The sequence below is a fragment of the Marmota monax genome, unplaced genomic scaffold (genome assembly GCF_021218885.2).
Source record: "Marmota monax isolate L192 unplaced genomic scaffold, Marmota_monax_Labrador192_F-V1.1 WCK01_AAM20220418_F8-fsc00172, whole genome shotgun sequence".
Lineage (NCBI taxonomy): Eukaryota > Metazoa > Chordata > Mammalia > Rodentia > Sciuridae > Marmota > Marmota monax.
In genome coordinates this window covers 316,456-343,715 of record NW_026693633.1, presented here as the reverse complement: position 1 = coordinate 343,715, position 27,260 = coordinate 316,456, and the positions used below count along the sequence as shown (strand labels likewise).

Genomic DNA, 27,260 nt, shown 5'->3' with positions numbered 1-27,260 from the left:
GGAGCTAGGGCTTCTCCTTGCTAGATCTGATTGTTGTGGTCAGAGTAGAACTCATAAGAAAGGGGATTTCTTAAGTCTAGAGTGTGTTGAACTTCTTAAAACCTTAAGTCAAAATTAGTGTATTAAAAAAGGTCTTGTCCTACTTATGGGAAGAGAAGAAAGGTAAAGGTTGGGATCCAAACAGGGCTGGAATGAATAATTTAGCCAAGATGTAATCATGATAGCCTTGCTAACCTTGTTAAAAAGTTTGTATCTCTATGCAAACTCAGGACTCTTTCAATAATTATCAGCCATCTGCCTCCAATTTTCAAATTAATTAGTTATTATATTTATTTTTATTTGCATATTTATATGTATGTCTAATTTGCGTATATATTACATTCAATAAAACCGAATTTCATTAGGATTATTAGTGATATATTCTGGCTAATTTGAGAATAAATGATGTTTGGTTAATAAAAAACATTGTTATTTCAATCTTATTGAAAAATATTTTAAATCCCTCTTTCCTGATAAATGTAGTATAATGAAAATAAGAACTTTTTTATGGTTAAAAAATTGAGTGGGGTCCTTAATCTGATAATATAGACAAGGCAGATAGAAAATATTTTGGAGGTTGGAGTGTGTAGGGGTAGAGGGAAGAGGATTATTATTGTTCAAATTAATCATTAATATTAACTGTTCTTCTGGTGGTTTTATACCCTACCCTAAAAGTGAACCGTTAAAAAATCACCTGATTAGTTGATGATTCTGAGTTTCTGCTAAGACATGTAATAGTTATGGGCTGATGTGGTATGTGTTTATTATAATAATTTATAAACATAGAGGGGATAATAATTTAATATTAATAGTTTTAGGGTCACCATACTTGCCTGAAAACATCTCAGCATACGTAAGATGACTTTACTACTGTTCTGGCAAGAGAGCTGAACACTCTGCGTTCTTACAGTTTTTCTGATCAACTTTAAATAGCCTTAAGGTTTCCTGTAGAAAGAAAGACTTGAGATTGTTTTCTCTAAGAAAAATTTAAAATATGAAGCGTAACTTTATTATGAATCAATTTGAAAATTAGTCTAAGAAGGAAGATGTTACTTGAATCATGCACAATGTAACGTGTAAATCCAAGGTCATTTGGGAAGTAATGAAAAGGGTATTAAAACTGCCGCTGTTTTTTTGTTGTTGTTGTTAAACAGGCTCATGCACAATTAGTTCGAGAAGTTGATGTGGAGAAGGTGTCTGCTTTTGAGAATCCATATGTAGATGCAATAAAGAGTTTGTGGAATGATCCTGGAATCCAGGAATGCTATGACAGACGACGAGAATATCAGCTATCTGACTCTACCAAATAGTGAGTATCCAGGCAGGAGGCATTGTGATCTTTCTCTTTACCCTGGTTTCATTTGAATATGTTCTACAATTGTTATAACGTCCGCATTCTGTGCTATGTATGTAGTAATCAAACTTAGGAATTATAGATACTAGGCTTGTTCCAAACTCATAAATCTAGACTATAGATTTTCAAATAGGTAAAAGAAAATACTCACAATGGAGAGTATTTTCTTTTACCTATTTGAAAAACAAAACAGAAGAATCTAGGAATCTGATTTTACCACCTTGTTTCCTCCCCAAAATTGCAAAACCAGTAATTGTCAAACAAACTACTGCAGTTTGAAATCTTGTAATAATAATTTTTGAGACATTCTGATCTTGTTCATGTGCTGGAAAACAAAACATTAGATATTGCAAATAAAAATTGTGGCTTCTTAAAACATAAGATTTCCTAGTTTGAGTTCTCAGAATCTTGACCGTTTTCTGAGAGCCACTATTCTGTTGATGGATGGGTTTTCCTTTGCATGAAAATTGCATGTGAGTCTAATTTTGCATGCATTCCAGAATTATTTTGTGAGTTGTCAGTCAAACTCATGTGTCCTGGGAAAGATTTGCGTTCTAGAGAGATCTGTCAATTCTCCAGTTAAATATTGCCTAACGGAAGGAAAGTAAAGATGTTGGTAATCATTGGATTAGTGTCATCATTGTATTCAACAGTCTAGATAATCCAGCACATGAAAAACAGTGAGAATGTTTTTTGGTTTTTTTTTTTTTTTTTTTTTGTAGTATTTAGCCAGATTTCTGTCTGCATTAATTATGTTAACCCAATTTGCCTTTTGTCTTATTTTGTGGACATAATGGGTGGAAAATATTCAGCAGCCTTAGGCCAATTTATTTGATAAAGTCCCCAGTAGATGAGAGCAGGGTCTTGGGGAAAACAAGGAGTCCCAATAGGCTGATTTGTATTACTTAATAATGCATGGAAGACCTCAGAGCTGTGCCCTCTTGTTTTTCCAGTGTAGTTGTATCTTTGCATTTATAGAAAACGAGTTATGATTCAGGTCGGCCATAGAAATATTGCCTGATCAAAATATTTTCTTGTATTCTTATGGCAAATTTTAATTACATAATTGTGGAATGTGACATAAAATATCTCTTACACCTGAACTAAGGCTCATCTCCTTATGTGCCTCTGAAATATGTGCTATACTCATTCCATTTCTTCATCTTCCTCCTTCCACACATCCAAATCACTCTCCTTTCCCTGGGCTCCCTCCTGCTCACCTTAGTTCACCCATCTTCCCTTCATTCCCTCCCTCTGTCCTTCCCTTCCTTCTTCCTCCCTTCTGAGCTTCTGCTATGTAAGTTTCTTTGAGTACAGAGATGGGAAAAAATACATTCAACTATTCTCTGTTCCAAATTCTACCCCCCTCCACCTTTGACCAGCTGTCTGTCTTGTACTTCCTGCCCCCTCTGTCCTTCTGTTTCCTTTGCCATTTCAAATTTCATCGATCCCCCTCGCCCAATGTTGTGTTTTATCCATCCTCCCTGTTCCTGCTCGTTTTGTCTCCCCCGCTCTGCTTCTTTACTCCTCCACCCTCCTTTTTAGTTCTCTCTGGTTCTAACTTCTTTCCGTTTCTCACATTTCTACTTTGATGCCTTTACTTAAGTAACCTTTGTCTTTTCCATTTATTTGAAATTCCATTCCTTCCCCTCCCTGCGTCTTTTCTTTATCCATTATTTGTAATGGTCCTCCCCACAGTGAGATCTTGCTAGTTGGTAAAGAGCTCTAAAATCTAATAATTATATGCTCATCAGAGTTAGGTTCTCCCTCAGGAATCTGGTTTTCTTTTTGACCAAGATAGACCCTTTGGTAGATTCCTTGTGCATGAAGACACCTGTTTTGGTTACCAGGTTTGTGGTCTTGAGACAAGCCTCCATTACCTCAGATGACATTCCCCCTATTTAGATTTGTAGATTTCTGGATATGTGTGCATTACTTAATATGAGAATTGGATGCTACCATATCTAGTTGCTTTTGGGCAAAGAGCTATCCTAGTCAGTTCCTCCAGGTCCTGTTGGTGCTGTGATCATCAGGAAGCCACTATCTTAGAATTCTGCAGGTACAGGCCAGGTCCACCATAGAAACAGGCCTACTCATTGGACACATGCATTTTGATAGAGCCAGACCATGACTGGGGCATCTGGTGCAGACTGATCTCAACCACCTCAAGTGATTATTCTTTAAGTAGTTTTACCTTCCTCTTATGGAAATGGGGAGAAGTCGATATCCCAAATTACATATATATGGGTACATATATCTAAGATAGATACATATACCTGATTCTAGAAGACATTTTCCTATATAGTAAAAACTATAATATTATACCTGAAGTTAATACTTACTACTTATCAGTTCATATTCAAATTTCCCAGATTCTTCCAAAAATATTCTTTAAAAGTGATTGATTTTAGGACTACACACACCATCTGCTTGTCATGTCTCTATATGACCATTTTATTATTAGTTGTTTAAAATATTACATAGCTCTAGACATACCATATTTCATACATTTGATTCAAGTAGGTTATGAACTCCCATTTTTCCCCCGTATACAGATTGCAGAATCACATCGGTTACACATCCACGTTTTTACATACTGCCATACTAGTGTCTGTTGTGTTCTGCTGCCTTTCCTATCCTCTACTATCCCCCCTCCCCTCCCCTCCCTTCCCATCTTCTCTCTCTACCCCATCTACTGTACTTCATTTCTCTCCCTTGTTTTTTTTTCCACTTTCCCCTGACTTCCTCTTATATGTAATTTTGTATAATGATGAGAGTCTCCTTCCATTTCCATGCAATTTCCCTTCTGTCTCCCTTTCCCTCCCACCTCTCATCCCTGTTTAATGTTAATCTTCTTCTCATGCTCTTCCTCCCTGCTCTGTTCTTAGTTGCTCTCCTTATATCAAAGATGACATTTGGCATTTCTTATTTAGGGATTGGCTAGCTTCACTTAGCATAATCTGCTCTAGTACCATCAATTTCCCTGCAAATGCCATGATTTTCTCATTTTTTAGTGCTGAGTAATACTCCATTGTGTATAAATGCCACATTTTTTTTTATCCATTCATCTATTGAAGGGCATCTAGGTTGGTTCCACAATCTAGCTATTGTGAATTGTGCTGCTATGAACATCAATGCAGCTGTATCCCTAGAGTACGCTCTTTTAAGGTCTTTAGGGAATAGTCCGAGAAGGGGGATAGCTGAGTCAAATGGTGGGTTCCATTCCCAGCTTTCCAAGGAATCTCCATACTGCTTTCCAAATTGGCTGCACCAATTTGCAGTCCCACCAGCAATGAACAAGTGTACCCTTTTCCCCACTTGTTGTTGTTTGACTTCATAATGGCTGCCAATCTTACTGGAGTGAGATGGTATTTGAGGGTGGTTTTGATTTGCATTTCTCTGACTGCTAGAGATGGTGAGCATTTTTTCAAGTACTTGTTGATTGTTTGTATGTCCTCCTCTGAGAAGTTTCTGTTCATGTCCTTGGCCCATTTATTGATTGGGTTATTTGTTTTCTTATTGTTTAATTTTTTGAGTTCTTTGTATACTCTGGATATTAGGGCTCTATCTGAAGTGTGAGGAGTAAAAATTTGTTCCCAGGATGTAGGCTCCCTATTTACCTCTCTTATTGTTTCTCTTGCTGAGAAAAAACTTTTTAGTTTGAGTGAGTCCCATTTGTTGATTCTTGTTTTAAACTCTTGTGCTATGGGTGTCCTATTAAGGAATTTGGAGCCCGACCCCACAGTATGTAGATCGGAGCCAACTTTTTCTTCTATCAGACGCAGAGTCTCTATTTTGATATCAAGCTCCTTGATCCATTTTGAGTTAACTTTTGTGCATGGCAGGAGAAAGGGATTCAGATTCATTTTGTTGCATATGGATTTCCAGTTTTCCCAGCACCATTTGTTGAAGATGCTATCTTTCTCCATTGCATGCTTTTAGCACCTTTGTCAAATATAAGAAAGTTGTAATTTTGTGGATTGGTTTCTGTGTCCTCTATTCTGTACCAGTGGTCCACCCGCCTGTTTTGGCCAGTACCATGCTGTTTTTGTTACTATTGCTCTGTAGTATAGTTTGAAGTCTGGTATCGCTATACCGCCTGATTCACTCTTCCTGCTTAGAATTGCTTTTACTATTCTGGGTCTTTTATTTTTCCATATGAATTTCCATATGAATTTCATGATTGCTTTATCTATTTCTACAAGAATTGCTGTTGGGATTTTGATTAGCATTGCATTAAACCTACAGAGAACTTTTGGTAATATCGCCATTTTGATGATGTTAGTTCTGCCTATCCATGAACAGGGTATATTTTTCTATCTTCTAAGATTTTCTTCTATTTCTCTCTTTAGGGTTCTGTAGTTTTCATTGTATAAATCTTTCACCTCTTTTGTTAGGTTGATTCCCAAGTATTTTTTTTTTTGGAAGATATTGTGAATGGGGTGGTTGTCCTCATTTCCATTTCAGAATATTCGTTGCTGATATACAGGAATGCCTTTGATTTATGTGTGTTGATTTTATATCCTGCCACTTTGCTGAATTCATTTATTAGCTCTAGTAGTTTCTTTGTAGACCCTTTTGGGTCTGCTAGGTATAGAATCATGTTTCCGCAAATAGTGATAATTTAAGTTCTTCTTTTCCTATTTTGATGCCTTTAATTTCTTTTGTCTGTCTAATTGCTCTGGCCAGTATTTCAAGAACTATATTGAATAGAAGTGGTGAGAGAGGGCATCCCTGTCTTGTTCCAGATTTTAGAGGGAATGCTTTCAGTTTTTCTCCATTTAGAATGATGCTAGCCTGAGGCTTAGCATAGATAGCTTTTACAATGTTGAGGTAAGTTCCTGTTATCCCTAGTTTTTCTAGTGTTTTGAACATAAAGGGATGCTGTACTTTGTCGAATGCTTTTTCTGCGTCTATCGAGATGATCATATGGTTCTTATCTTTAAGTGTATTGATGTGGTGAATAACATTTATTGATTTCCGTATATTGAACCAGCCTTGCATCCCAGGGATGAATCCTACTTGATCATGGTGCACAATTTTTTTGATAAGTTTTTGTATCCGAGTGGCCAGAATTTTATTGAGGATTTTTGCATCTAGGTTCATTAGAGATATTGATCTGTAGTTTTCTTTCTTTGAAGTGTCTTTGTCTGGTTTAGGGATCAGGGTGATGTTGGCCTCATAGAATGAATTTGGAAGAGCTCCTTCTTTTTCTATTCCCTGAAATAACTTGAAAAGTATTGGTATTAACTCTTCTTTAAAGGTTTTCTAAAACTCCGCTGTATACCCATCCGGTCCAGGGCTTTTCTTGGTTGGTAGTGTTTTGATGGCTTCTTCTATTTTCTCCTTTGTTATTGGTCTATTTTAATTGTGTGTATCTTCCTGACTCAATCTGGGCAAATCATATGACTTAAGAAATTTATCGATATCTTCACTATCTTCTATTTTATTGGAATATAGGGTTTCAAAATAATTTCTTATTATCTTCTGTATTTCTGTAGTGTCTGTTGTGATATTGCCTTTTTCATCCCGTATGTTAGTAATTTGAGTTCTCTCTCGTCTTCTCTTCATTAGCATGGCTAAGGGTCTGTTGACCTTATTTATTTTTTCGAAGAACCAACTTTTAGTTTTATCAATTTTTTCCATGGTTTCTTTTGTTTCAATTTCATTGATTTCCGCTCTAATTTTAATTATTTCTTGCCTTCTGCTACATTTGCTGTTGTTTTGCTCTTCCTTTTCTAGGGTTTTGAGATGAAGTGTGAGCTCATTTATTTGTTGGTTTTTTTCTTTTTTTGAGGAATGAACTCCAGGCAATGAATTTCCCTCTTAAAACTGCTTTCATTGTGTCCCATAGATTCCGATATGTTGTGTCTGTATTTTCATTTATCTCTAAGAATTTTTTGATTTCCTCCTTTTATGTCTTCTGTAACCCATTGGTCATTCAGTAACGTTATTGTTCATTTTCTAGGTGATGCAGGATTTTTCTTCCTTCTTTTATTATTGATTTCCAGTTTCATTCCATTATGATCAGATAAGATGCATGGTATTATCTCCACACCTTTATATTTACTAAGAGTTGCCCTATGGCATAATATATGGTCTATCTTTGAGAAGGATCCATGTGCTGCTGAGAAGAACGTATATCCGTTTGATGATGGTTGATATATTCTATATGTGTTGGTTAAGTCTAAGTTATTGATTGTGTTATTGAGTTCTATATTTTCTTTATTCAAGTTTTGTTTAGAGGATCTGTCCATTGGTGAGAGCGGTGTGTTGAAGTCACCCATAATTATTGTGTTGTAGTCTACTTGACTCTTGAACTTGAGGAGAGTTTGTTTAATGAACGTTGTATCACCATTATTTGGTGCATACATATTGATAATTGTTATGTCTTGTTGGTGAGTGGTTTCTTTTAACAGTATATAGTGTCCTTCTTTATCCCTTTTGATTAACTTAGGTTTGAAGTTGATTTTATTCGATATGAGTATGGCCACTGCTGCCTGCTTCCGAGGACCATATGAGTGGTATGATTTTTCCCAACCTTTCATCTTCAGCCTGTGTATATCTTTTCCTGTCAGATGAGTCTCCTGAAGGCAGCATATTGTTGGATCTGTTTTTTTAATCCAAGTTACTAGCCTATGTCGCTTGATTGGTGAGTTTAAGCCATTAACGTTTAGGGTTACTAATGATATATGGTTTGTACTTCCAGTCATGTTTATTTATTTATTTATTTATTGTAATTTGGCTTGGTTTTCCTCTTTGGTTACCCCCCCCCCCCTTTATTGAGTTACCTCCCACTGTTAGTTTTGGGTGCTGTTTTTCATTTCCTCTTCTTGTAGTGTTTTGCTCAAAATGCTTTGCTGTGCTGGTTTTCTGGCTGCGAATTCTTTTAACTTTTGTTTATCGTGAAATATTTTAATTTCATTGTCAAACCTGAAGCTTAATTTTGCTGGATACAATATTCTTGGTTGGAATCCATTATTTTTCAGTGTTTGAAATACGTTGTTTCAGGATCATCTCGCTTTCAATATCTGTGATGAAAAATCAGCCGTTAACCTATTTGGTTTACCCCTGAATGTAGTCTGCCTCCTTTCTATTGTAGCTTTTAATATTCTCTCCTTGTTCTGTATGTTGGATATCTTCATAATAATGTGTCTTGGAGTTGGTCTATTACAGTTTTGTATGTTGGTGGTCCTGTAGGCTTTCAGAATTTGGCAGTCCATTCCATCTTTCATTTCTGGAAAGTTTTCTAAGATTATTTCATTCAACAGATTGCTCATTCCTTTGATTTGGACCTCTATACCTTCTTCTATCCTAATGACTCTTAAGTTTGGTTTTTTTATGACATATCTCTTGGATGTTTTGCTCGTGGTTTCTTTCCAGCCTTTCTGCGTTGACTATACTCTTCGAGTTGATAAACTTTGTCTTCATTATCTGATGTTCTAAGTTCTATTTGATCTAGTCTATTTGTAATATTCTCATTTGAGTTTTTGATTTGGTTTATGGTTTTCTGCATTTCTAGGATTACTGTTTGATTTTTTAAAAAAATCTCTATCTCCTGGTAGAGTTTATTTTTTGCTTCTTGAATCTGCTTATGTAATTCATTTTCAAAGTATTCTTTCATTGTTTGGACTTGCTGTCTAATGACTTCTTTAAGATTCCATTCCATCTGAGTCAGGTATGCCTTGAGTTCTTTCTCTGTCCATTTTTCTGATGCCTCTAGGTTCTCCTGTAAATTTAAGTTGTCCTGCATTGTTTGTAATCCTTTTTTCCCTTGTTTTTTCATGGTGTTCACTTTACTTTCCAACTCTGTTTAACTGCTGTGTTTCTGTTTTCTCCTATAAATTTGTTTTGGTTTTGTATATCTCTGTGGTCTCTCCTATGTGTTGGGAGACTATGTCTAGAGATGTTGGGCTTTATTGTAATTTAAAGCTAATTCATTCAATTCATAAAAGGCTTACGGATTCTGTAGGCATATAGTGATCTGTTGTTTGGTCTTAGGACTTTATGTTTAAGTTGGGTGCTATGATGGTATGAAGGTTAGTATGTCTTGGCTACTTTGGAAGATTGCTCTACTGAAGAGGGATATTAACAGGCGAATGGATCAGGGTATTTGGTAATAGCTAGGTACTTAGGAGCCCTATAGACAGCCTCGAAACATTCACCTATTTGCATTTAGAAAATTACACGTAATGAAAGTTGTAATGCTTGGGATGAAAGTTAGGGGGAAGGGGAAGGAAGGAGTCCTTAGAGAGAAAAAGGGAGAGAAAGATAGGTAGAATAAACGAGAATGGAAAGGAAAAAAAAAGAATAAATGAAGTCTTTGAGTTCTATTTTCTTCTCTTCCAGTAGGCGGAGCTGTGCCCTCCGAGCGGAGCTTCTGCCCTCTATGTGCTGGCAACAATCCCTGTAAGGTGGCTCCTCTTCCCCTACTGGGCATCTCTCCAATCCTGTTAGTCCAGAGCCTTTTCTCTTCTCCATCCCTTCCCCCCTTCCTCCTGCCAGCCAGCCAGGCCCCGCTCACACCGTCAGTTTAATTTGTCTGGACCCCTTCGGTAGCCACGCCCCCGGGAACTGGCGGCTAAGGCCTTGGGTGTTGCCACTGGTGGTAAGGGGAGTTTGGGGTCGGGAGTCCCTTCTGCTTCCCTCGGCCCCTACAGTCACTCCCACGGAGCTCTGGGGCAAGATTTTTGAGGTTTTCCAGCTGTATATATCTGGTGGGGATGGGAGTCACACACCTGCTAAAGCTGATTTCGCTGGGAAGCTATTCTGTCCACCAAACTCTGGTGACGTCAGCTCTCTGCTATGGCGGGCCCCAGACTCCTTGCCAGAGTGTCTGATGGGAGGGGTGGGTCTTGCCTGTCTCTGGTCTGTCCCAGTCTCGGTTTCAGTTCTGGTCCGCTGTTTCATGCAGGCTTGTTTAGAAACCTCTTCATAGGGTCTCTACGCTGCACACGTTCTCCGGCAGTGCTGAAACGCCTCCTTCTGCGCTGGTTGCCAGGCAGCGGCCGCCCGGACCTGCGCGCAGGGTGGCCGAGATTCACCCGTCCGGGGCAAGCTGTCACCTCAAATAATCCCAACTTCCCCAGCTAGGTCTCACTTCAGCGGAATTTTGCTGGGAGTTTCTCAGCAGGTAGAATCCGAATGTTCTGATGTGTCTGTCTGTGTGGCTGAGGAGGTACTGAAAGCGCTGTCTTCCTGCCCGCCGCCATGTTGAGTCTCCTCTATATGACCATTTTATACCTCGCTGGCTTGGTTGAAGACATTGGCCTGGGTTTGACTGGTGGCTTCATAGTAAGATTTAGCTTGCTTCTGTAGCCCATGGATTTCCTATAAACTGGAAGTTATATTGAAGATCTGATTAGATTCAAGGTAAACATTGTGACTAATATGCATGCTAAATGATGTTGTACATTATCTTACCCATCGTTGGTGAAGCTAAGATTTCCCACAGTGTTAGGTTAATGGCCTCCTCCATTGATTTTATTTTTTTTTTCTCTTGTGATGTTATTTTGTTTCTGAGCAATCTCTAGTACTCCATCAATTCTTCTTCACCTAATGCTTTTCATTCTAATCAGTAGTCCTTGCCTTATTGAATGATGTAACTAGGATTTGTAAAAGAACTATTTTTTTTTCTTATATTGCTTGGTGCACACTGGCCTTCTATGAAGAAGAATGTCCTCTCTTCGGTGGGTACTATATGATTCTCTTGAAATACAATTCCTACTGGAAAGTTATATATTTCAGTCTTTTGTTTAAAATCAGTAATCTATTGCATGCACTGGATAAGATGATGACTGTATGATTTATTATGCAGACCAGGACACTTTTGAGAAGGAAGGAGTTGCTATTCATGATTCTAATGAAATAGCAAGCATAAATGAAATCTCCAGCTGGGCAGGAACTTTTGGTTACCTTAGCTAAATGAAATAAAGGGATTTGGTTGGTTCATTTGTTTCCTTCATTTCCTCCAGAATACTCTTTTTTATTTCAAGGAGAGTAGATTCAGTTGTATCCTGCCAATTATTGAAGAAGTTGTAAATGGAGCTCAGTTAATTGGCCCCATGTTTCTGATCCCTTCCAGGGATGTTGTAAGACTCTTGGTAGATCAGTGCCCAAGCAGCCCTTAATCTCACTGCATCAGGAGTTCTGAGAACCAGCATCATATAATTCTTCCTAATCTTAGTTCTGGTGCTTTACCTTTCTTTTAGATAGGAACCCTCCCAACATAGGGATAGTACCCATGGCACCCTTTATTTACTCATTACAGGGTCCACATGTTCTCCAGAGTGGCCGCAGTAAATACTCTGTAAACTGCAGAGAATAGGACTGGTGAGGATATAGGTTACTGTGTATGAAACATCCCCAAATCCCAACACTGAACTCATTTTCACAGAATAACTCAAAATACCTCCCTTTCTCTGTATTTGAGATGATTTGTTTCCTTTTTTCTTTTGACATTTTTGTGTATCCTCTTCCTGGCCAATCTTGAATGTTTTATCTTGCTTCATATGAGGTGTCCATTTCATTTCTGTCCTATAATTAAAATAAAACATATTTCATTGATATTCTGAATCAATTTCTTTTCTCTTCCCCACCCTAGACCTAATTTATTATATAATATCACTATCTTATAGAAGTCTCTTTGAGCTTAGTGCTGTCTATAGTGACAGTTCTTCTATTTAGCTTAAGGGGATATGTAGATATTAAATTTCTAACATAAACTGATGCCTCTCAGGCACATCTGCTTAAAGGATGCAGCATAGCCACTCTTCTTATTGTGAGCCTGCTGGTTGTCAGATTCCATGCAAGCAACATGTTAAGAACACTGAGATCAAAGAACAATCATGCTTTTCTTTCGTTTTTCTGTCTGAGGAATTCCTGTTCATCCTTCTAAATGCAATTCAAGAATCATCTTTTCTGAAATAACAGAATGATCTTGCCTGGTACCAAGACTATGTCACCTATCTTAAGACTTTGTACATCTCTCTTATATTTGTTTTTATTTACAAAAATGTCACTCTCTACCCTCAGTGCCTAATAGTGACTGCTCCTGTTTGACCTTCACAAATGATTTTTTCATGAAATAATAGATGAGTAATTTCACTATTTCACTGACCATGGTGTTAGCACTATCTCCCTTTGGCCATTTTATGAGCTATAATGTTTCAGAGCAGAAAGCATTTAGGTCTTTTTTCTTGCCATTTTTAAAGTATGGAATGTAAAAGACTAATGAAAAACAGTTATTGCTACTATTTGGTGAACATTTACTACATGTTATATTCTATGCTTAGTCTTTTACATGCATTATTCCATTTAATCCTCAAAGCCCCCCCCCCAGTGGTAGATATTTATCCTTCCCTTCTGTTAGAGGAGAAAATAAGGTCTCAAAAAGATTGAGTAATTTGTTCAAGGTCACACAGTTAATAAGAGGGAGGAGGAGGAGGTGAATTAATGCACATTTGCTTATTGGAGAGCCTGAGTTTTTAACTAGTGTGAAAAATGCAACCTTACAAAGGATGGATGAATGGAAGAAACATAGATATACATGTAGATTAATAATGATTAGGCAACAGATATATAGATGATAGACTATGATTAGGGGCATTATAAATCACCATGAAAGATACACATTATTTTTTAATCTTTATCATTGTTGTCTACAAGTAGTTTCATATTTATGAGGTGAAGGAGAAAAAATATATCATTTATAGAAAACAAGCCCACCAGGTTTTGTATTATCATCATAAAAACTTAGCCATGTTTAGCTAAGTGTCAGTTATTCATGCTAACATGGAAGATGGTCTAGTCACAGATAATTCAGAAATGTTATTTTAAAGCTTTAAACTATAATCTTTACCTCTTACCCATCCCCCATACAAACATTTCACCTAATCACTTTTTTATTGGCGCTAATATTAAGAATACAAAGCATCATTTGAGTTTCTCTCTTTCTGCTCTGATTAGGCATCTTGCTACCATAATAAGCAATCAGATGGCTCAAAGGATAGGCAACAGTGTTAAAAACAAAGAGATGAAACAGAAAATGGATAAGTGGTTTGAGTTGTTAGCAATTGGTTTTAATTTTGTATATTCTTCTAATTATATATAATGAAAGAATAAAAAGCATTTTAAGATCCTGGAGAGTTTTGTAGATCCTTTTATTAACTTTTTTGTTGTTATTGATAAAAAGCCTGAGGGTTCTGAATATCTTTAGATAAATAGTACAATTAACAGATGGCTGTAGGTTTACTTTCTTTTTTCTGAGGTTCAACACCTGCTTTAATATACTGAGACATCAGGTCAAATGAGTTTACTGCCTACAATACTAAAAGCTCCCTGACGTTAACCAGAGATACACAAATCTCAATCACACTGACATGTAGTGAAAAAAAGTCCACACACTGAGGCTTTGACTGAAGACTACTCTTATCTATGTTCACACTAAGAGACCAAGTAATCCATAATCTCACTTTACTCAAGTTCCCTCCAGGGAGATCAGGCACCTTGAAATTTCCACATTGTCCAAAGCATGTAAATCTAAAATATATGGAGAAATTGGCCTTTTGGCATAGGTCAACATTGGAACTTCTAACCTGCTTACATTTTTAATTGAACCTGATTATGATCCTGTACCAATATATTATGTGTCATGTTGAATTTAAAATGCAAAAGGAATTTCAGAGTGAGGATAGCAAATCTCCCTGACTTAGGACTGAATTCTTGAGCAGGTACCTTGCTACAAAGTGGCTGACTGATGAGTCAAATACTCAAATCCTGTAGTGTGTTGGCTTTGCTCTTCTGGCCATTCTCATTTTTCCCTTTATCTAATGATCTGTAAAAACATCTAAGCCTACTCCAGGCTTTTGAAGGCACAAAAGACAATCATACGGCGAGCCTCTTGGGCCAAGATATAGCTGTAGATGGAATTCCCTTTACTGTTCACCACTTCCGGGGCCTAAATGAGCCCTGCTTTCCTGACATGGCATGTGATATGTGATCTTTAAATTCTCAAGTCCTTTGATTCCATTGCAGCCTTTGAGAAATCATTATCTATGCAGCCAAGTCAAAACATAGTACCCGTGGATTTACCTGGAGATGTAATGAACAGAAAAATTATTCCCTACATGGTTAAATTACTAAAACTTCTGTCTTTAGCTCATAAAAGGGTATTGATCTTGAACAGTTTTGTTCTCTTCTAAAGAGCAACAATAATAACACGGAGTGTCATTTTTTCCATTTGAGTGACATATTTACTTCTATTCTTGTTTTGTTATCTAATAGGCCACATCTTCTAATACCTTTTGCAAGAGTGAAACAAACAAAACAAAAAAATCCTTTCTTGTCTTCCTCAGTGAACTCTTGATGACTTAAGAGTTGCTCTTTATTGTTTCCTTTTCAGAATGTTTGGAGCTCATAAGGTTTAGGAGAAAGGTCTTAGAAGTGCTTAATGATTTGCTAAACCGCTATAGAGAAAAATAGGAAAAAGGGCTGGAATTGGCCCTTGTTCACCATCATCCACTTTACCAAAGAGCCTCCTGAGTGTGGGAGACAGACGGGCTCCAGTTTATCAGTTAACTGCCTGTTCGTACGTTAGCAGGACTTCTGCACCTTTATATTTTGATTCCCTTAGAGTTCTTTCCACAGTAGTTCCTCAGGATGATTATGTGCCCAGCTAAAACTTGTGGTGCTATTCCTATAAAACAGGGATCAGTAAACCACAGGACAAATTTAGCCCACTGACTATTTTTATAAATAAAATTTTATTGGAACACAACAGTACCCTTTCATTTATTCATTGTCTATAGCAGATTTTTCACTTGAAAGCACTGTCAATTAGTTAGACAAGAGATCATATGGCTCCCAAAGCCAAAAAATTCACATATACACAATACAATTTCAGATTCCTCCTATAGAAAAGTAAATATTGAAAGGCAACTAGCACTTTGCTTTGCCATTTGGAATACCTAGTTTAAGAATAATGTTCAGAATAAATCAGAGATAAGGTTTCATTTTTTTCTTTTGCTTTTGTTTTTAGTACTAGGGCTTGAACCCAGGGGTGCTTTAACCACTGAGCTGCATTCCCATCCCTTTTTATTTTGAGACAGGGTCTCACTGTGCAGCCCAGGTTGACCTCAAACTTGTGATACTTCTGCCTCAGCCTTCCAAGTGGCTGGGTTATAGGCATGCATTATCATACCCAATTTGACCAGAGATGGTTTGAGTTCAGAGAAATAGGATAGCCTGTTGTCCTTCAACAGTCCCCCAGAAATACTGCTTTGCACTATGAAACTTTTTATAGGAAGTGAGCAGCAAAAAGTTCTACATTGTGGGCTGAGGTTGTAGCTCAGTGGTAGAGTGTGCTTGCCTTGCATGCATGAGGCCCTGGGTTCGATCCTCAGTACCACATAAAAATAAATAAATAATGGGTTGGGGATGTGGCTCAAGCGGTAAGGTGCTCGCCTGGCATGCGCGGGGCGCTGGGTTCGATCCTCAGCACCACATAAAATTAAAATAAAGATGTTGTGTCCACTGAAAACTAAAAAAAAAAAAAAAGTTCTACATTGTATTCTCTGTCAGTTTCTCTAAAAGCCACATAGTGACTAGTATTAAAGATGATGTAAATGACTAGAATATTCATTGATTTGATTTGGCCTCTGAGAGCAAGGATTATGTCTCTTATATCGGCTTTTACTCCAGCATAGTGTCTGATGCTATTCTACTGGTGAAGGAAAGTTTAGTAGGTTCAATGATCAGTTGAAGCAAAGATAGGACTGACAGGCTTTTTTTGGTAAGAGGCCTAATAGAACAAGCACCTACTATATGACAGTCCTACCTCTCTTCACAAGTGATAGCAGGAACCTTGCTGTCTTCGTTGAGCTTCTTTTTGACTCCTACCTGCCAAGCAGCCTTTGGATGCTGATGGCTAACTCATGTCTTTGTTTCTTATTACTATGTCTTTTCATTTTCAAATAATGAGTTGAATTTTGATCTGTGATTAGTTCATGTTAAGTCAGGTTAAGATACCTGGCTTCTCAAACCTGATCATTCTTGTCTAAATTGAAGGTTCTTGTCCTACAGAAGCAATATCCAAGTTCAGGTACCATGACTGTTGTGGGAAACTAAAATAAGCAACCTAGTCACAGCTGACTGGTAACTAACACAGCAACTAGAACCTCTCTTATGACCTTCTCTTTCCCCTTGTTTTATGCTTTATATTTTTAAACCTTATTTATCTACATAGTAGATAGTTAACAGCACAGTTATTTTCACTGCCAACATGCAAGCTCCTTGAAGATGGGATTTATGCCTTTTTTGTTTCCTTTTGGGCTTCACCCTCAGTGCTGATCATGTTGTTGGGCTTTTCATGGGCTTTCTGTAAAAGCTACTGAGCAAGTAATAAAAGAATAATTTCTCCCATCTCTCTCTTTTCTTTCCTGCCTGTTCAAATTCAATTCTGACTGCATAATGTAACCCCTCCCCCACCTCTTCTGCACACCATTCTCTAGTGACTACAGTTCATAATCATCTCTCCCTTCTTATGCATTCATAGTTAACAGCTCACAATTTGGCACTTAATTGTTTCTTAATTGATTCATCTATGCTATCTTTGCTTCCCAGATAGTCTGACATCCCTAAGGGCAAAGAATATATTTTAATGATATAGTACCAGCTCCCTGTGCGGCTCTCACTCTAATATACACAGCACATTAGAATTTAACATATAACAGAGCCTCAATAAATAGGTATAAACTAACCAAATTAAGTACTGCCATTGCATTTCAAAACAGGCAGACTGGACTAAAAAAATCAGTGTTTTAATATTTCTTGGTATGTTTTAGAATTGTTTCAAAATTAGTTAACAGCTTTGAGATTTATCTTATGAAAGATGAACAAATTAACAAAGCCAAATAGGCAAATTAAAAAAAAAAAAAAAACTTCTCTCTCCCCATGTTTTATTGCTTTTATATTTTTAAACCTTTATTTATTTATTTATTTAGGTGCCAGGGATTTAACTCAGGGGCACTTAACCGTTGAGTCACATCCCCATCCATTTTTTATATTTTATTTAGAGACAGGGACTCACTGAGTTGCTTAGAGTCTCACTAAGTTTCTGAGGCTGGCTTTGAACTCAGGATCCTCCTGCTTCAGCCTCCCGAGCCACAGATTATAGGCATGTTTCTCTCTGTGTTGCTGTCTTGAACTCTGGGCTCAAACAATCCTCCTGCTTCAGCCTTCTGAGTAGCTGGGACAATAGGCATACACCACTGAGCCTGGCTTGTGTTTTTTATTTTGTTTTTAATTTTATTTATTTATTTATTTATTTATTTATTTATTTATTTTAGTTGGTGATGGACTTTTTTTAAAAATTTATATGCAGTCCTGAGAATCAAACCCAGTGCCTCACACATTTAAGGCAAGTGCTCTACCACTGAGCCACAACCCAAGCCCTTGTGTTTATTTTTAATTACAAGTTTGACTTATTTGTTTGAACAACACTCTTGAGAATCTATCATAGTGAGCCCATTCCTGTCCCTGACTCTGAGGTCAGCCTGTGAAGCATAGAGTTGTCTGGCCCCTTCCACCCTTTGGCAGTAGAGGGCTCTTGATCTTAGCCATTTAGAACAACTCTCCATTTATAAAGCTCACAAGAAATTGAAACTGTTTAGCAAATGCAGTACTAGGACCTTTATAGGAGATACTTAATTTAGTTTTAAAAATCTGATTTTCTGCATTGACTTTGTTCTTTGGTATCCTCAGGCTTCTCTTTTACCAAACAGAGTAGTCTCCCTTGAATAGTTTTCATAAATGTAGAATTGTAGCCCACTCACTATTGCTGAGTGTTCTTTGTTTTACACCTAGAATTTTGGATTAAACACAAATAACTTTTTGTGAGCAAACTACCTATAATAAATGTTGCCTTTCCTTGAACTCTAATCATGTTGTGCCTGGTATTAAAGAGAAACAAGGACAGTTGATTTGGCCTCTACCAAAGAATAATTCCATGCAGCTAACCAGCCTTGCCAGATCATTGCCCAGCTCGGATCAGCAGCAGAATCTGCCAGATGAAGGAGGGACCTGGCTGGATTGGGGCACCAAAATTTCTATTTGTCTCTCCTCTCAGGATAACTGTTCTGCAGCACTGTTATTTCTCTTCCCGCCTTAAGTTTATATTGACAAAATATATATATATATATATATATATATATATATATATATGTATTTTTTTAATAATATATATATATATATATATGTATATATATTTTTTTTTTCCCCTTTGGATCTTCTTGGTCACACCTGTGCAAGAGCCATATGTTTCTGGTTTCTCCTTAGCATCTAGTGCTATTGACAGTGTCAGATGCAATATCGTGACACGATTTAGCTTTCAACTCCCTGGAGATTATTTCTCACAATGAGGTCTTAATTTTTTTTTTAATGAAGTTGACCTAGTTTTTCTAACCTTCTTTTTAATAATTAAAAGTGTGAAAATCTACTCAGAATTATTTTCTGTGCCATAACTTCATCTTAATATTGGGCTTGAACTATAAATTTGTTATAGATTCAGCCTCACTGTAGGAGGCCTTTTCATAGGGGTTGAAAAGCCCCACACACCTGTAACATGAACATTGAATGCCCAAGGTGATGTTGTCTTCTATCATAATATATTTGATAGGGTTTGCACCAAATGTCAGAAATTTACTTTTCTGTTTACTACCCAGAGATACTTTATCCCTTTTAGTGTAATTGTTGAGGATTGTATACTTCTAATTTATACAAAATTTTTAAATCTCACTTGTCATATGATGTATTTTACTTGTCAAATCATCTCTAAATTGTATATTGTATTTCCTTTGTTTATAAAAGAACAAAGCATTTTAATTTTTAATTTCTATGCTGTTCTTAGTTTAGATTTCTATTATACTTCTAGTCAAAGTTTTTACTACATATAAAATTGGAGAATGGATTAAAACTTGAAGGTCAACACAAAACTTATTGACAAACTTCATTAAAATTCAAGAACAATTGAAATCTCTTCTTAAAACATATCAAAGTCAGGAAAATAACGTTTAATTGATTCAAACATATTTTAGTGAAGTTGAAGCTTTTCCATTTTTAATCATAAAAAGTATTAGTTTGGCGGGGCTGGGATTGTGGCTCAGCAGTAGAGGCCCTGGGTTTGATCCTCAGCACCACATAAAAATAAATAAATAAAGGTATTGTGTCCAACTACTACTAAAAAAAATAATAGTAATTTTTTAAAATCATACGAAGTATTGGTTTTTATCCTATTTCTGAGTTTCTGATCTTTCTGCAGCCAGAGATGATCCTCAAATGTATAAAGAATGTAGTAGTGGCTCAGTGGTAGAGCTCTCGTCTAGCATGTGCAAGGCCCTGGGTTCGATCCTCAGCACCACATAAAAATAAATAAATAAACAAAGGTATTGTGTGCAGGTACTTCTAAAAACTAAATATTTTTTAAAAATATATTTAAAACAAAATGTAAATGAATGGGCATGATTTCCTTAAGTATTTCATGTAATTCAGTCATACTGCAGAGTGATGTTTTGTGGATTATCTCCAAGGATTAAAGCCTGGGCAAACAGGTTTCTAGAAAAATGACTGTATCCAAGGTAGAGAAACATTTAGTCCATCTCTAATAAATTTCACAATTTCTCCTTTTTTTTTTTTACATAGCCCTTGTCCTCCCTCAAGGTTGTAAACTTGTGTCCCATGTGTCTTTATATTCTTAGCATCTACCATAATGCCAAAGTCTGATGTCTATTTTGTTGAACTCAGGATGACTATATTTTACTCATGGAAGGAAAGGAATTGTTGGAATATTGCTAAAGAGCCTTTTGAGTCAGTCAGTCAGTGTGTGTGTGTGTCTGTCTCTCTCTCTCGCTCTCTCTCGCTCTCTGCCTCACTTTTTGCCGAAAACCATAAAAAATCTATTTATTTCATTGAAGACATTGTATCAGAAACTGTTGATAAGGTGCCACCTCCTCCATTTATACTTAGACTTCCAAAACTTGAAAAATTGAGATTGATAGATATAAAATGGACATGCAAAAGTATATCATTCTGTAGCCAGGACCCAAGGAGAGCAGGAAACATATATACTAATGAAGTTAGGCCAATAATGCCTTTCCTTTCTGTGTTGTCATTAAATTTTATAGAGGCATTTTTAATTCAACATTTACTTCTTACATATTTCAGATTACAGTTAGCCCAAAGAGGTAATTACATAAAGATGAGTAGCTAATAGGCTCCCTACTCCTGTGTTTTCTCCTAATGGGTGTAACCTGCCTTTTTAACCACCATAGCATTTTCCATAAAATAATTTTAATGAGTGACATGTTGAGCACTTGGCATGGACAAAGGTAGCCATGAGCCCCAGCCATGAGTTTGAGAGCCATAACTAACTGGGCAAACATGTGGAAAGAATGTTGCATTTTTAAAATTATAACTTGGTGTCAGATTATCAATTTTTAAATGTCTCAGTGCAATGGAAGATCATTAAATCCCTATCAAGGAATTGTAATAAGATAAACAGCTAAACCTCCTTTTCTAACATGCTTTTAAACACGACTTGTCTTTTAGATAATTAAGACCCATTTATACCATGGAAGCTTTCTCTCCCTGACATCAGGAGAAAGCTACTGCCAGCTATTTGTTACACATATATTGCCTTGGAAATGTACCTGTGCCCATCACCATAGCAACACCCTGAGAATGACCTCAGCAGCCACTTGGAATCATTCCTACAAAACAGATTATGGCTATAATTAACTCTGAATTTACTCTGCAATATAAATTTGTTCAAGCTTTCGTGTTTTTTTTTTTTTTTTTACAAAGTAAAATGGATGGAATAATGAGCCCATCCCCCATATTCTACCAAAGTTTTTCCTCACATTATGAGATACTTCGGTCAAACACAATTCAGAAATTATTTTATTACCTTTTTGGGGCGGGGGCAGTGCTGGGGATTGAACCAAGGACCTCAGGCACTAGGCAAGCACTCTACCATTGAGCCATACTCCCAGCCTTCTGTTACCTTTTCTTAAAATATGATAAGCATCAACAAATGAGGATACACTAGTTTTAACACACTAGAATTCATTTCTAAGGGAACAGAGTAGCTCTCCCCACCCCCCAAACAAATATGAAACACAGAAAGGAAAGTCCCATGGGTCCATCCTCTGCAGCCTGAGAGGATAGGGAGGGGAGAACAAAGGGGGTGGGACTCTGCAAGCAGAAGCTCATCACACTGCCACCTCCTTAGCAGTGAAAAATGCAGTTCTTCATTGTCTCAGATTTTACCTGTTCCACAAACTGTCTCTTCAATCCCACATGGCTGCTGAACCCCCAGGTCTTCTGTTAGAAGTAAATATTTGAGGAGTTTGTTATTTTATTTATTTATTTATTTTTTGCCTTACTTTGGCTTTGTGTTTGGTTGGGTTCTGGATAATTCTGGATGATATACTGCAACTAGCAGAGCTGGATACAGTTTCTTTCAGTCTTTTTCTTTTGTTTAACTAGATTAACTTTTTACTCCAAGTGAAGTGAGCCTTTCTCTCTATCATCCACCTAGTGTAAAACAAAAAAGAATGCCAAGCAAGAACTATCACTTACTTTTAAGTTAATCAGAAATGTACAGAACATCTTTAAAGACCATTTCCTTCCCGTGAAAGTTAGTTGTTATATGAACTGTATTGCCATTAAGGAGCAAAAACAAAAAGATGAAAAGGAAGTGATATTCTTTGCAAGAATGAATATTATGGAGATTTAGTTAATATCTCAGTAGTATATATATTCATGAAAAGATACCACTGACAATTTTTTAGGATAGCTTATAAGTCCTTGTAAGCAAATTTTCAGGTGAAAATGTGCACCCAATTCTGTCTTACCCAAGCATGTTTTTCATGGAGCTCACTGAATCTTTCTAAATTAGAGAGGAACTATCAACATTCTTTCCATGCAGTGTGACAGGTAATTTCTCACTTGATATACTACTTCTTTAAATTCTTCTTGGCAAACATACATCCATGCTTTAAAATGGAGTAGCAATTGGTAATCTGCTTGGTCCATCTTCAAGAAACAGCAAACTACAATTTCCTTGTATCCCAGGAACACCACAGCATCTTATATATGAGAATTATCAACCCTTCATTCTGACCTCTGTCTATGGCATTAAATTAGTTTAAATGGGCAACATTTGGGGGGGGGGATCGAGGATTGAATCTAGGGGCACTTAACCACTGAGCTACATTCTCAATCCTTTTTATATATTTTATTTAGAGATAGGGTCTCTAAATAAAATATATAAAATTGCTTAGGGCCTCGCTAATTTGTTGAGGCTGGCTTCATACTTCCAATCCTCCTGCCTCAGTCCCCTGAGCCACTGGGATTACAGACATGACCACGGTTCCCAGCTGGGCAGCATATTTCTGAGCCAGCTTGCCAGTGTAGAATTAATGTTCTGTAATTCCTCTGAAATGAGATCTTGTACATGGTAGTTAAATAAATAATGATTTTGTTGATTTCAGAATATGTATTAATGTTTTTCAAATCAAGGGACTGGTAAATTAGAAAATCCCATCTGTATGATGTGATGAGCTGGTTTATCTGTGAATTAGTATCCAGATCAACTCCCAGAACATGGTCTCCTTAACTCTATCAGACAGCCCCAAGAGTAGGACAAGATATTTACTATAACTCGGGTACAGTTCATTTTTGCATTTATATTCACTCTCTCAGCCTGTCCCTTTCTGTCCTCCAGGCAGTTTTATAATAATTAAAGATGTGAGACTGGTTTCTATTAGTCAGTAGAGAGCTAATTTGCAAGCTAGAGAATCAATGCTGTGTCTGGAATAAGACCCTTAGAATATGAATTAGTTGTTTTGCAATAGAAACTTCTAGACTAATGCTGTTTTGTCTTAAAATAATTGATTATATCTCCAAAGAGGCAATTTTCTTTATAAAGTCAGGCTTAGCTCTACTATTTTATGATTCTATGAATCATATAAACTGAACATAATATGTCCTTTTAACACTCAGTCCCAAATTTAAGGGTATCATTCATATGGAAAATACCACTAGTAAGAATGGCATTTAAATAATGCTAAAACGAAATGGCACTATAAGAAATCCAGCCAACCAGCAAATGCTCCTTAAGTACTATTTGTATAACAGTGAAACCGAAATAAAGATGCAGAGATGGTAATGACAAAATGGGGGGGGGGTACTGGGAATGGAAACCAGTAGTACTCAACCACATCCCCACATCCCCAGCCCTGTTTATTTTTTATCTTGAGACAGGGTCTCACTAAATTGCTGAGACTGCTGTGAACTTGTGATCCTCCTGCCTCAGCATACAGGGTTGTTGGGATTACAGGCATTCACCACCGTGCCTGATAAGACAAAACTCTGATTACTAGGTAGATCATGTCAACTGAGTGTTTGTGTCTTTGCAGAATTTTGACAGCTGTGCAGCAGCCAGTCTCTGTTAGGAATCTCCAAACTCACTGTCTCTTGTTTGTGATCATAATGGAACTGAAGATCTAACTCCTTCCAGTTCTGTTAATGGTGCCATTTTTTTTCTCTAAATGTTATTAAGTTAGTCACTTTGTAGTTGTATGTTTTGAAATCATGCCTATGCCCCATCCTCTCCAGGGCAGAAAAGAACATAGTCTTTGAAATCATTAAGATAGCACTCAGAACACCCATTTTCACCTGAATGTCATAGTTCTAATGGATTATATTGTTCTCAACATTGCAAATTATGCTTTCTACTTTGAGAGAATGAAAAGTGAATGGAATAGGAGGTTTGGGGAATGACAGATTATACTGATGGAGAACACTGTAGTTGCTAGGGGTTAGGATTGGCAGTGGCAACTCAAGGCGTTTCCTTTGTGGTAATCGAACAGTTCTATGTCCTTATTGTGGTGGGGATTGCATAAATATCTATATGTGATAAAGTCACATGAAAATCATATACCCTCAGTATAAATATGTATGTATATTTTGTATACTTCAATACATACATACATATGCATGCATACCTGTGTGTGTGTGTGTGTGTGTGTGTGTGTATGCACGTAACAGTGGGTGAACTCCAAATAAGGTCTGTAGTTTAGTCAATAGTATTGCACCAATACAAGGCTCCTGGTTTTGATAATGTACTATGGTTATATAATATGTTGTCATTAGGGAAAGCTGGGTGAAGGGATACAAGGAAATACTCTGTAATATTTTTGCAACTTCTTATGAGTCTAAAATTATTTCAAAATAAAAAGGTTTTTTTTACAGTCATGGTAAAGTGTCCTATGATCACATAAATTTAAAGTTTAAGTATAGTAATCTAAACACTGAGAATGTCTGACCTTAGATGTTATTAATGTAATAGCTAGGAATCTCGTGGCTTCACATTAATCATGAATGACTTAGGCTTTGGACAGGATTGAGGACACTGTATCCTGCTCTCTTCTCTTAGGGGAATAAGGAAATTCATTCCAGAAAAAGACTGATCTGCAAGAAGCAAAAAATGAAAGGAAAGAAGCATCCTGATCTTATGTGTAACTCTGTTAGCTGCTTATTTCTACAATTTAAATTCATACAAATAATTCAAGATTATTTATTTTAAACTCCATCTTTACCAATAGACCTGCTAAACAAGTAAAAGATAGGAGACTAATTTGAGTTTCTTGTCCTTCTCCACCCTGCTGCTTTTACTTTTCATATGGTTTATAATTAATAGTAAGAGAAGAAATGAGAAATATGGTGAGCAGAGAAGCAATAGATGAATAACCTCCCTCTGAGTATTGGAAGGTGGTTTTTATTTCTCTTTCCTATGCTATTTTTCTATCCTTGTATTTTTCTTTCCCACTTCACTTCTTCTGACTCCTTTTGCTCTTCCCTTCCCTGAATTTGGAGTGACATATTGCTGACATCTCATTGTGTTTTCCCTTCTCTAGCTATCTGAATGACTTGGACCGCGTAGCTGATCCTTCCTACCTGCCTACGCAGCAAGATGTGCTTAGAGTTCGAGTCCCCACCACAGGGATCATCGAGTACCCCTTTGACTTACAAAGTGTCATTTTCAGGTAGTAACTGAGCCTATAACACCTATTTCTTCCCAGCTTTTATACCTCAGTACATTTGGTGAATTCTATAAATACTGAAATCTTGTATTTTAAACAGTATAGCCTTATGTGAATTATTGTCAGAGATAACACAAATGAAATAATGTATTCCTGAAGAAGAAGCTGAATAAAGATGTATTGACAGGTTTCTCTTTTTAGTTTAAATCACCAAATGATTAATGAAACTTATATTGCTGGTAATTAAACAAGATCAAACATTGGCCCTAACTAATTTTATTATCACTTTATGAAGATGATGGGTATACTTTTATAATTGCCTAAGATATAAATGATTTTATGGTCTATCAATAATAGGAATTATATGTTTTCAGAAGCTTTCAGATTGATATTTTCTCTAGATTCTCTGGTACCAGTGCAAAATTTTTCTTTAGCAAAAAAAAAAAAAACATAAAATAAAATATAATGTTTTATATTCATAAAATAAGTGACTTGAAATTTTTCAAAATTCTTGATTTTGAAAATGACTTAATTAACTTTGCCTAAATTTATATAGTAAAATAGAATTAAAATTTATTACCACCTTTTTCACTGCTTCTGTTATGTCTGGATAATACTTTAACAGGAACATTCTATTTTTTTTTTAAGATGAGAAAAAATAAACAATACTGGTGAACTTTTACTTAATCTTTTATTACACAATTACTCAGTCATACTTTTAGTTAGAGTATAAACCACATGGTGTTTTGAGAAGTGAAGTATGTGTATGAGTTGAATGTAGAGAGGGTAGTTATGCAGGAGAGCCCACCCATTGAATATGGATATGTGTAGCACCAGGTTACAAAATAAGGAGTCATGCAGCTCCTACTTTGCTGTGTGACTTTTATAAACAGATGCTCTATCCTTTCTTTCAAAGCAATTCTGTTTTATTATTCCTGCACCTGTGGTCAAAAAAGGCTGCCATACACTGTTCTAAAAGACATGACCATTAAGTGGGTGACATTTCAAAAGTATTTTTGAACCTCAGTTTTTTCATCTCTGAAATGGTTACATTAGATGATCCCTAAGGTTCTTTGATCCAGTATTCTATATGACTTACATTTTGAGTTTACAACATTTAGAGATCGTAAATTTGAGATAATTATAAACTAAACTAAACTTCCTTTTATAACCATATTACAGAATATTTTCAGAAATAGCATTTCATAGATTTTCATATCCTTACTATTTTATAATTAGTTAGTTATGAAACCAGATTATTACATCTTATTTTTCCCACATTTTGTGCATGTTTTTGAAGGATATTTTTTACCACTACATTAAAGTAATGACTTAGAAGTATAATTTCCTGCTGCCATCAAAAGCGTCGGGTGGGGCCTAGGGTGACAGGATTTCATGAAATGAAAAATTTCATGTAAATAAGTAGCATGTTATTCACACGGTGACACTAGGGAACAGTCAGCATTTTAATTTTCTGAAGACCTAGGAGTTCCAGTTTCAATGTACATAGTTCACTGCCCTCCCTGGATCTGCTACCCCTCAGATTTCTGTTCTGTGGTTTTGAAGCCTTTAAGAAGCAGTTAATAGAAGAGCCTCAAACTCTTGGTTTGGGAGGCAGGAAAACACCAGAAACAACTGCAATTTTTAACAAATGCTTAAAGAGCCCAAACCCTGAAATTTTATACCTAAATCTCTTGTTCTGAGCCTATTCTTTCGTGTGAACATTGTGTACATTTCATTCAAGATATGGATCCAGCAGTTTGAAG

General features: G+C 36.5%; 1 protein-coding gene across 2 annotated transcripts in view; it reads left to right on the top strand.

Moving 5' to 3' along the window:
* The window catches only part of LOC124103218 (guanine nucleotide-binding protein G(q) subunit alpha), a 287,047-nt gene that overhangs the window by 201,658 nt on the left and 58,129 nt on the right, over positions 1 to 27,260 (top strand). For both annotated transcript variants that reach the window (XM_046459712.2, XM_058584075.1), the window contains exons 3-4: positions 1,194 to 1,348; positions 25,369 to 25,497. In XM_046459712.2, the coding sequence (XP_046315668.1) occupies positions 1,194 to 1,348; positions 25,369 to 25,497 (284 nt within the window). The remainder of the gene's footprint in view (positions 1 to 1,193; positions 1,349 to 25,368; positions 25,498 to 27,260) is intronic.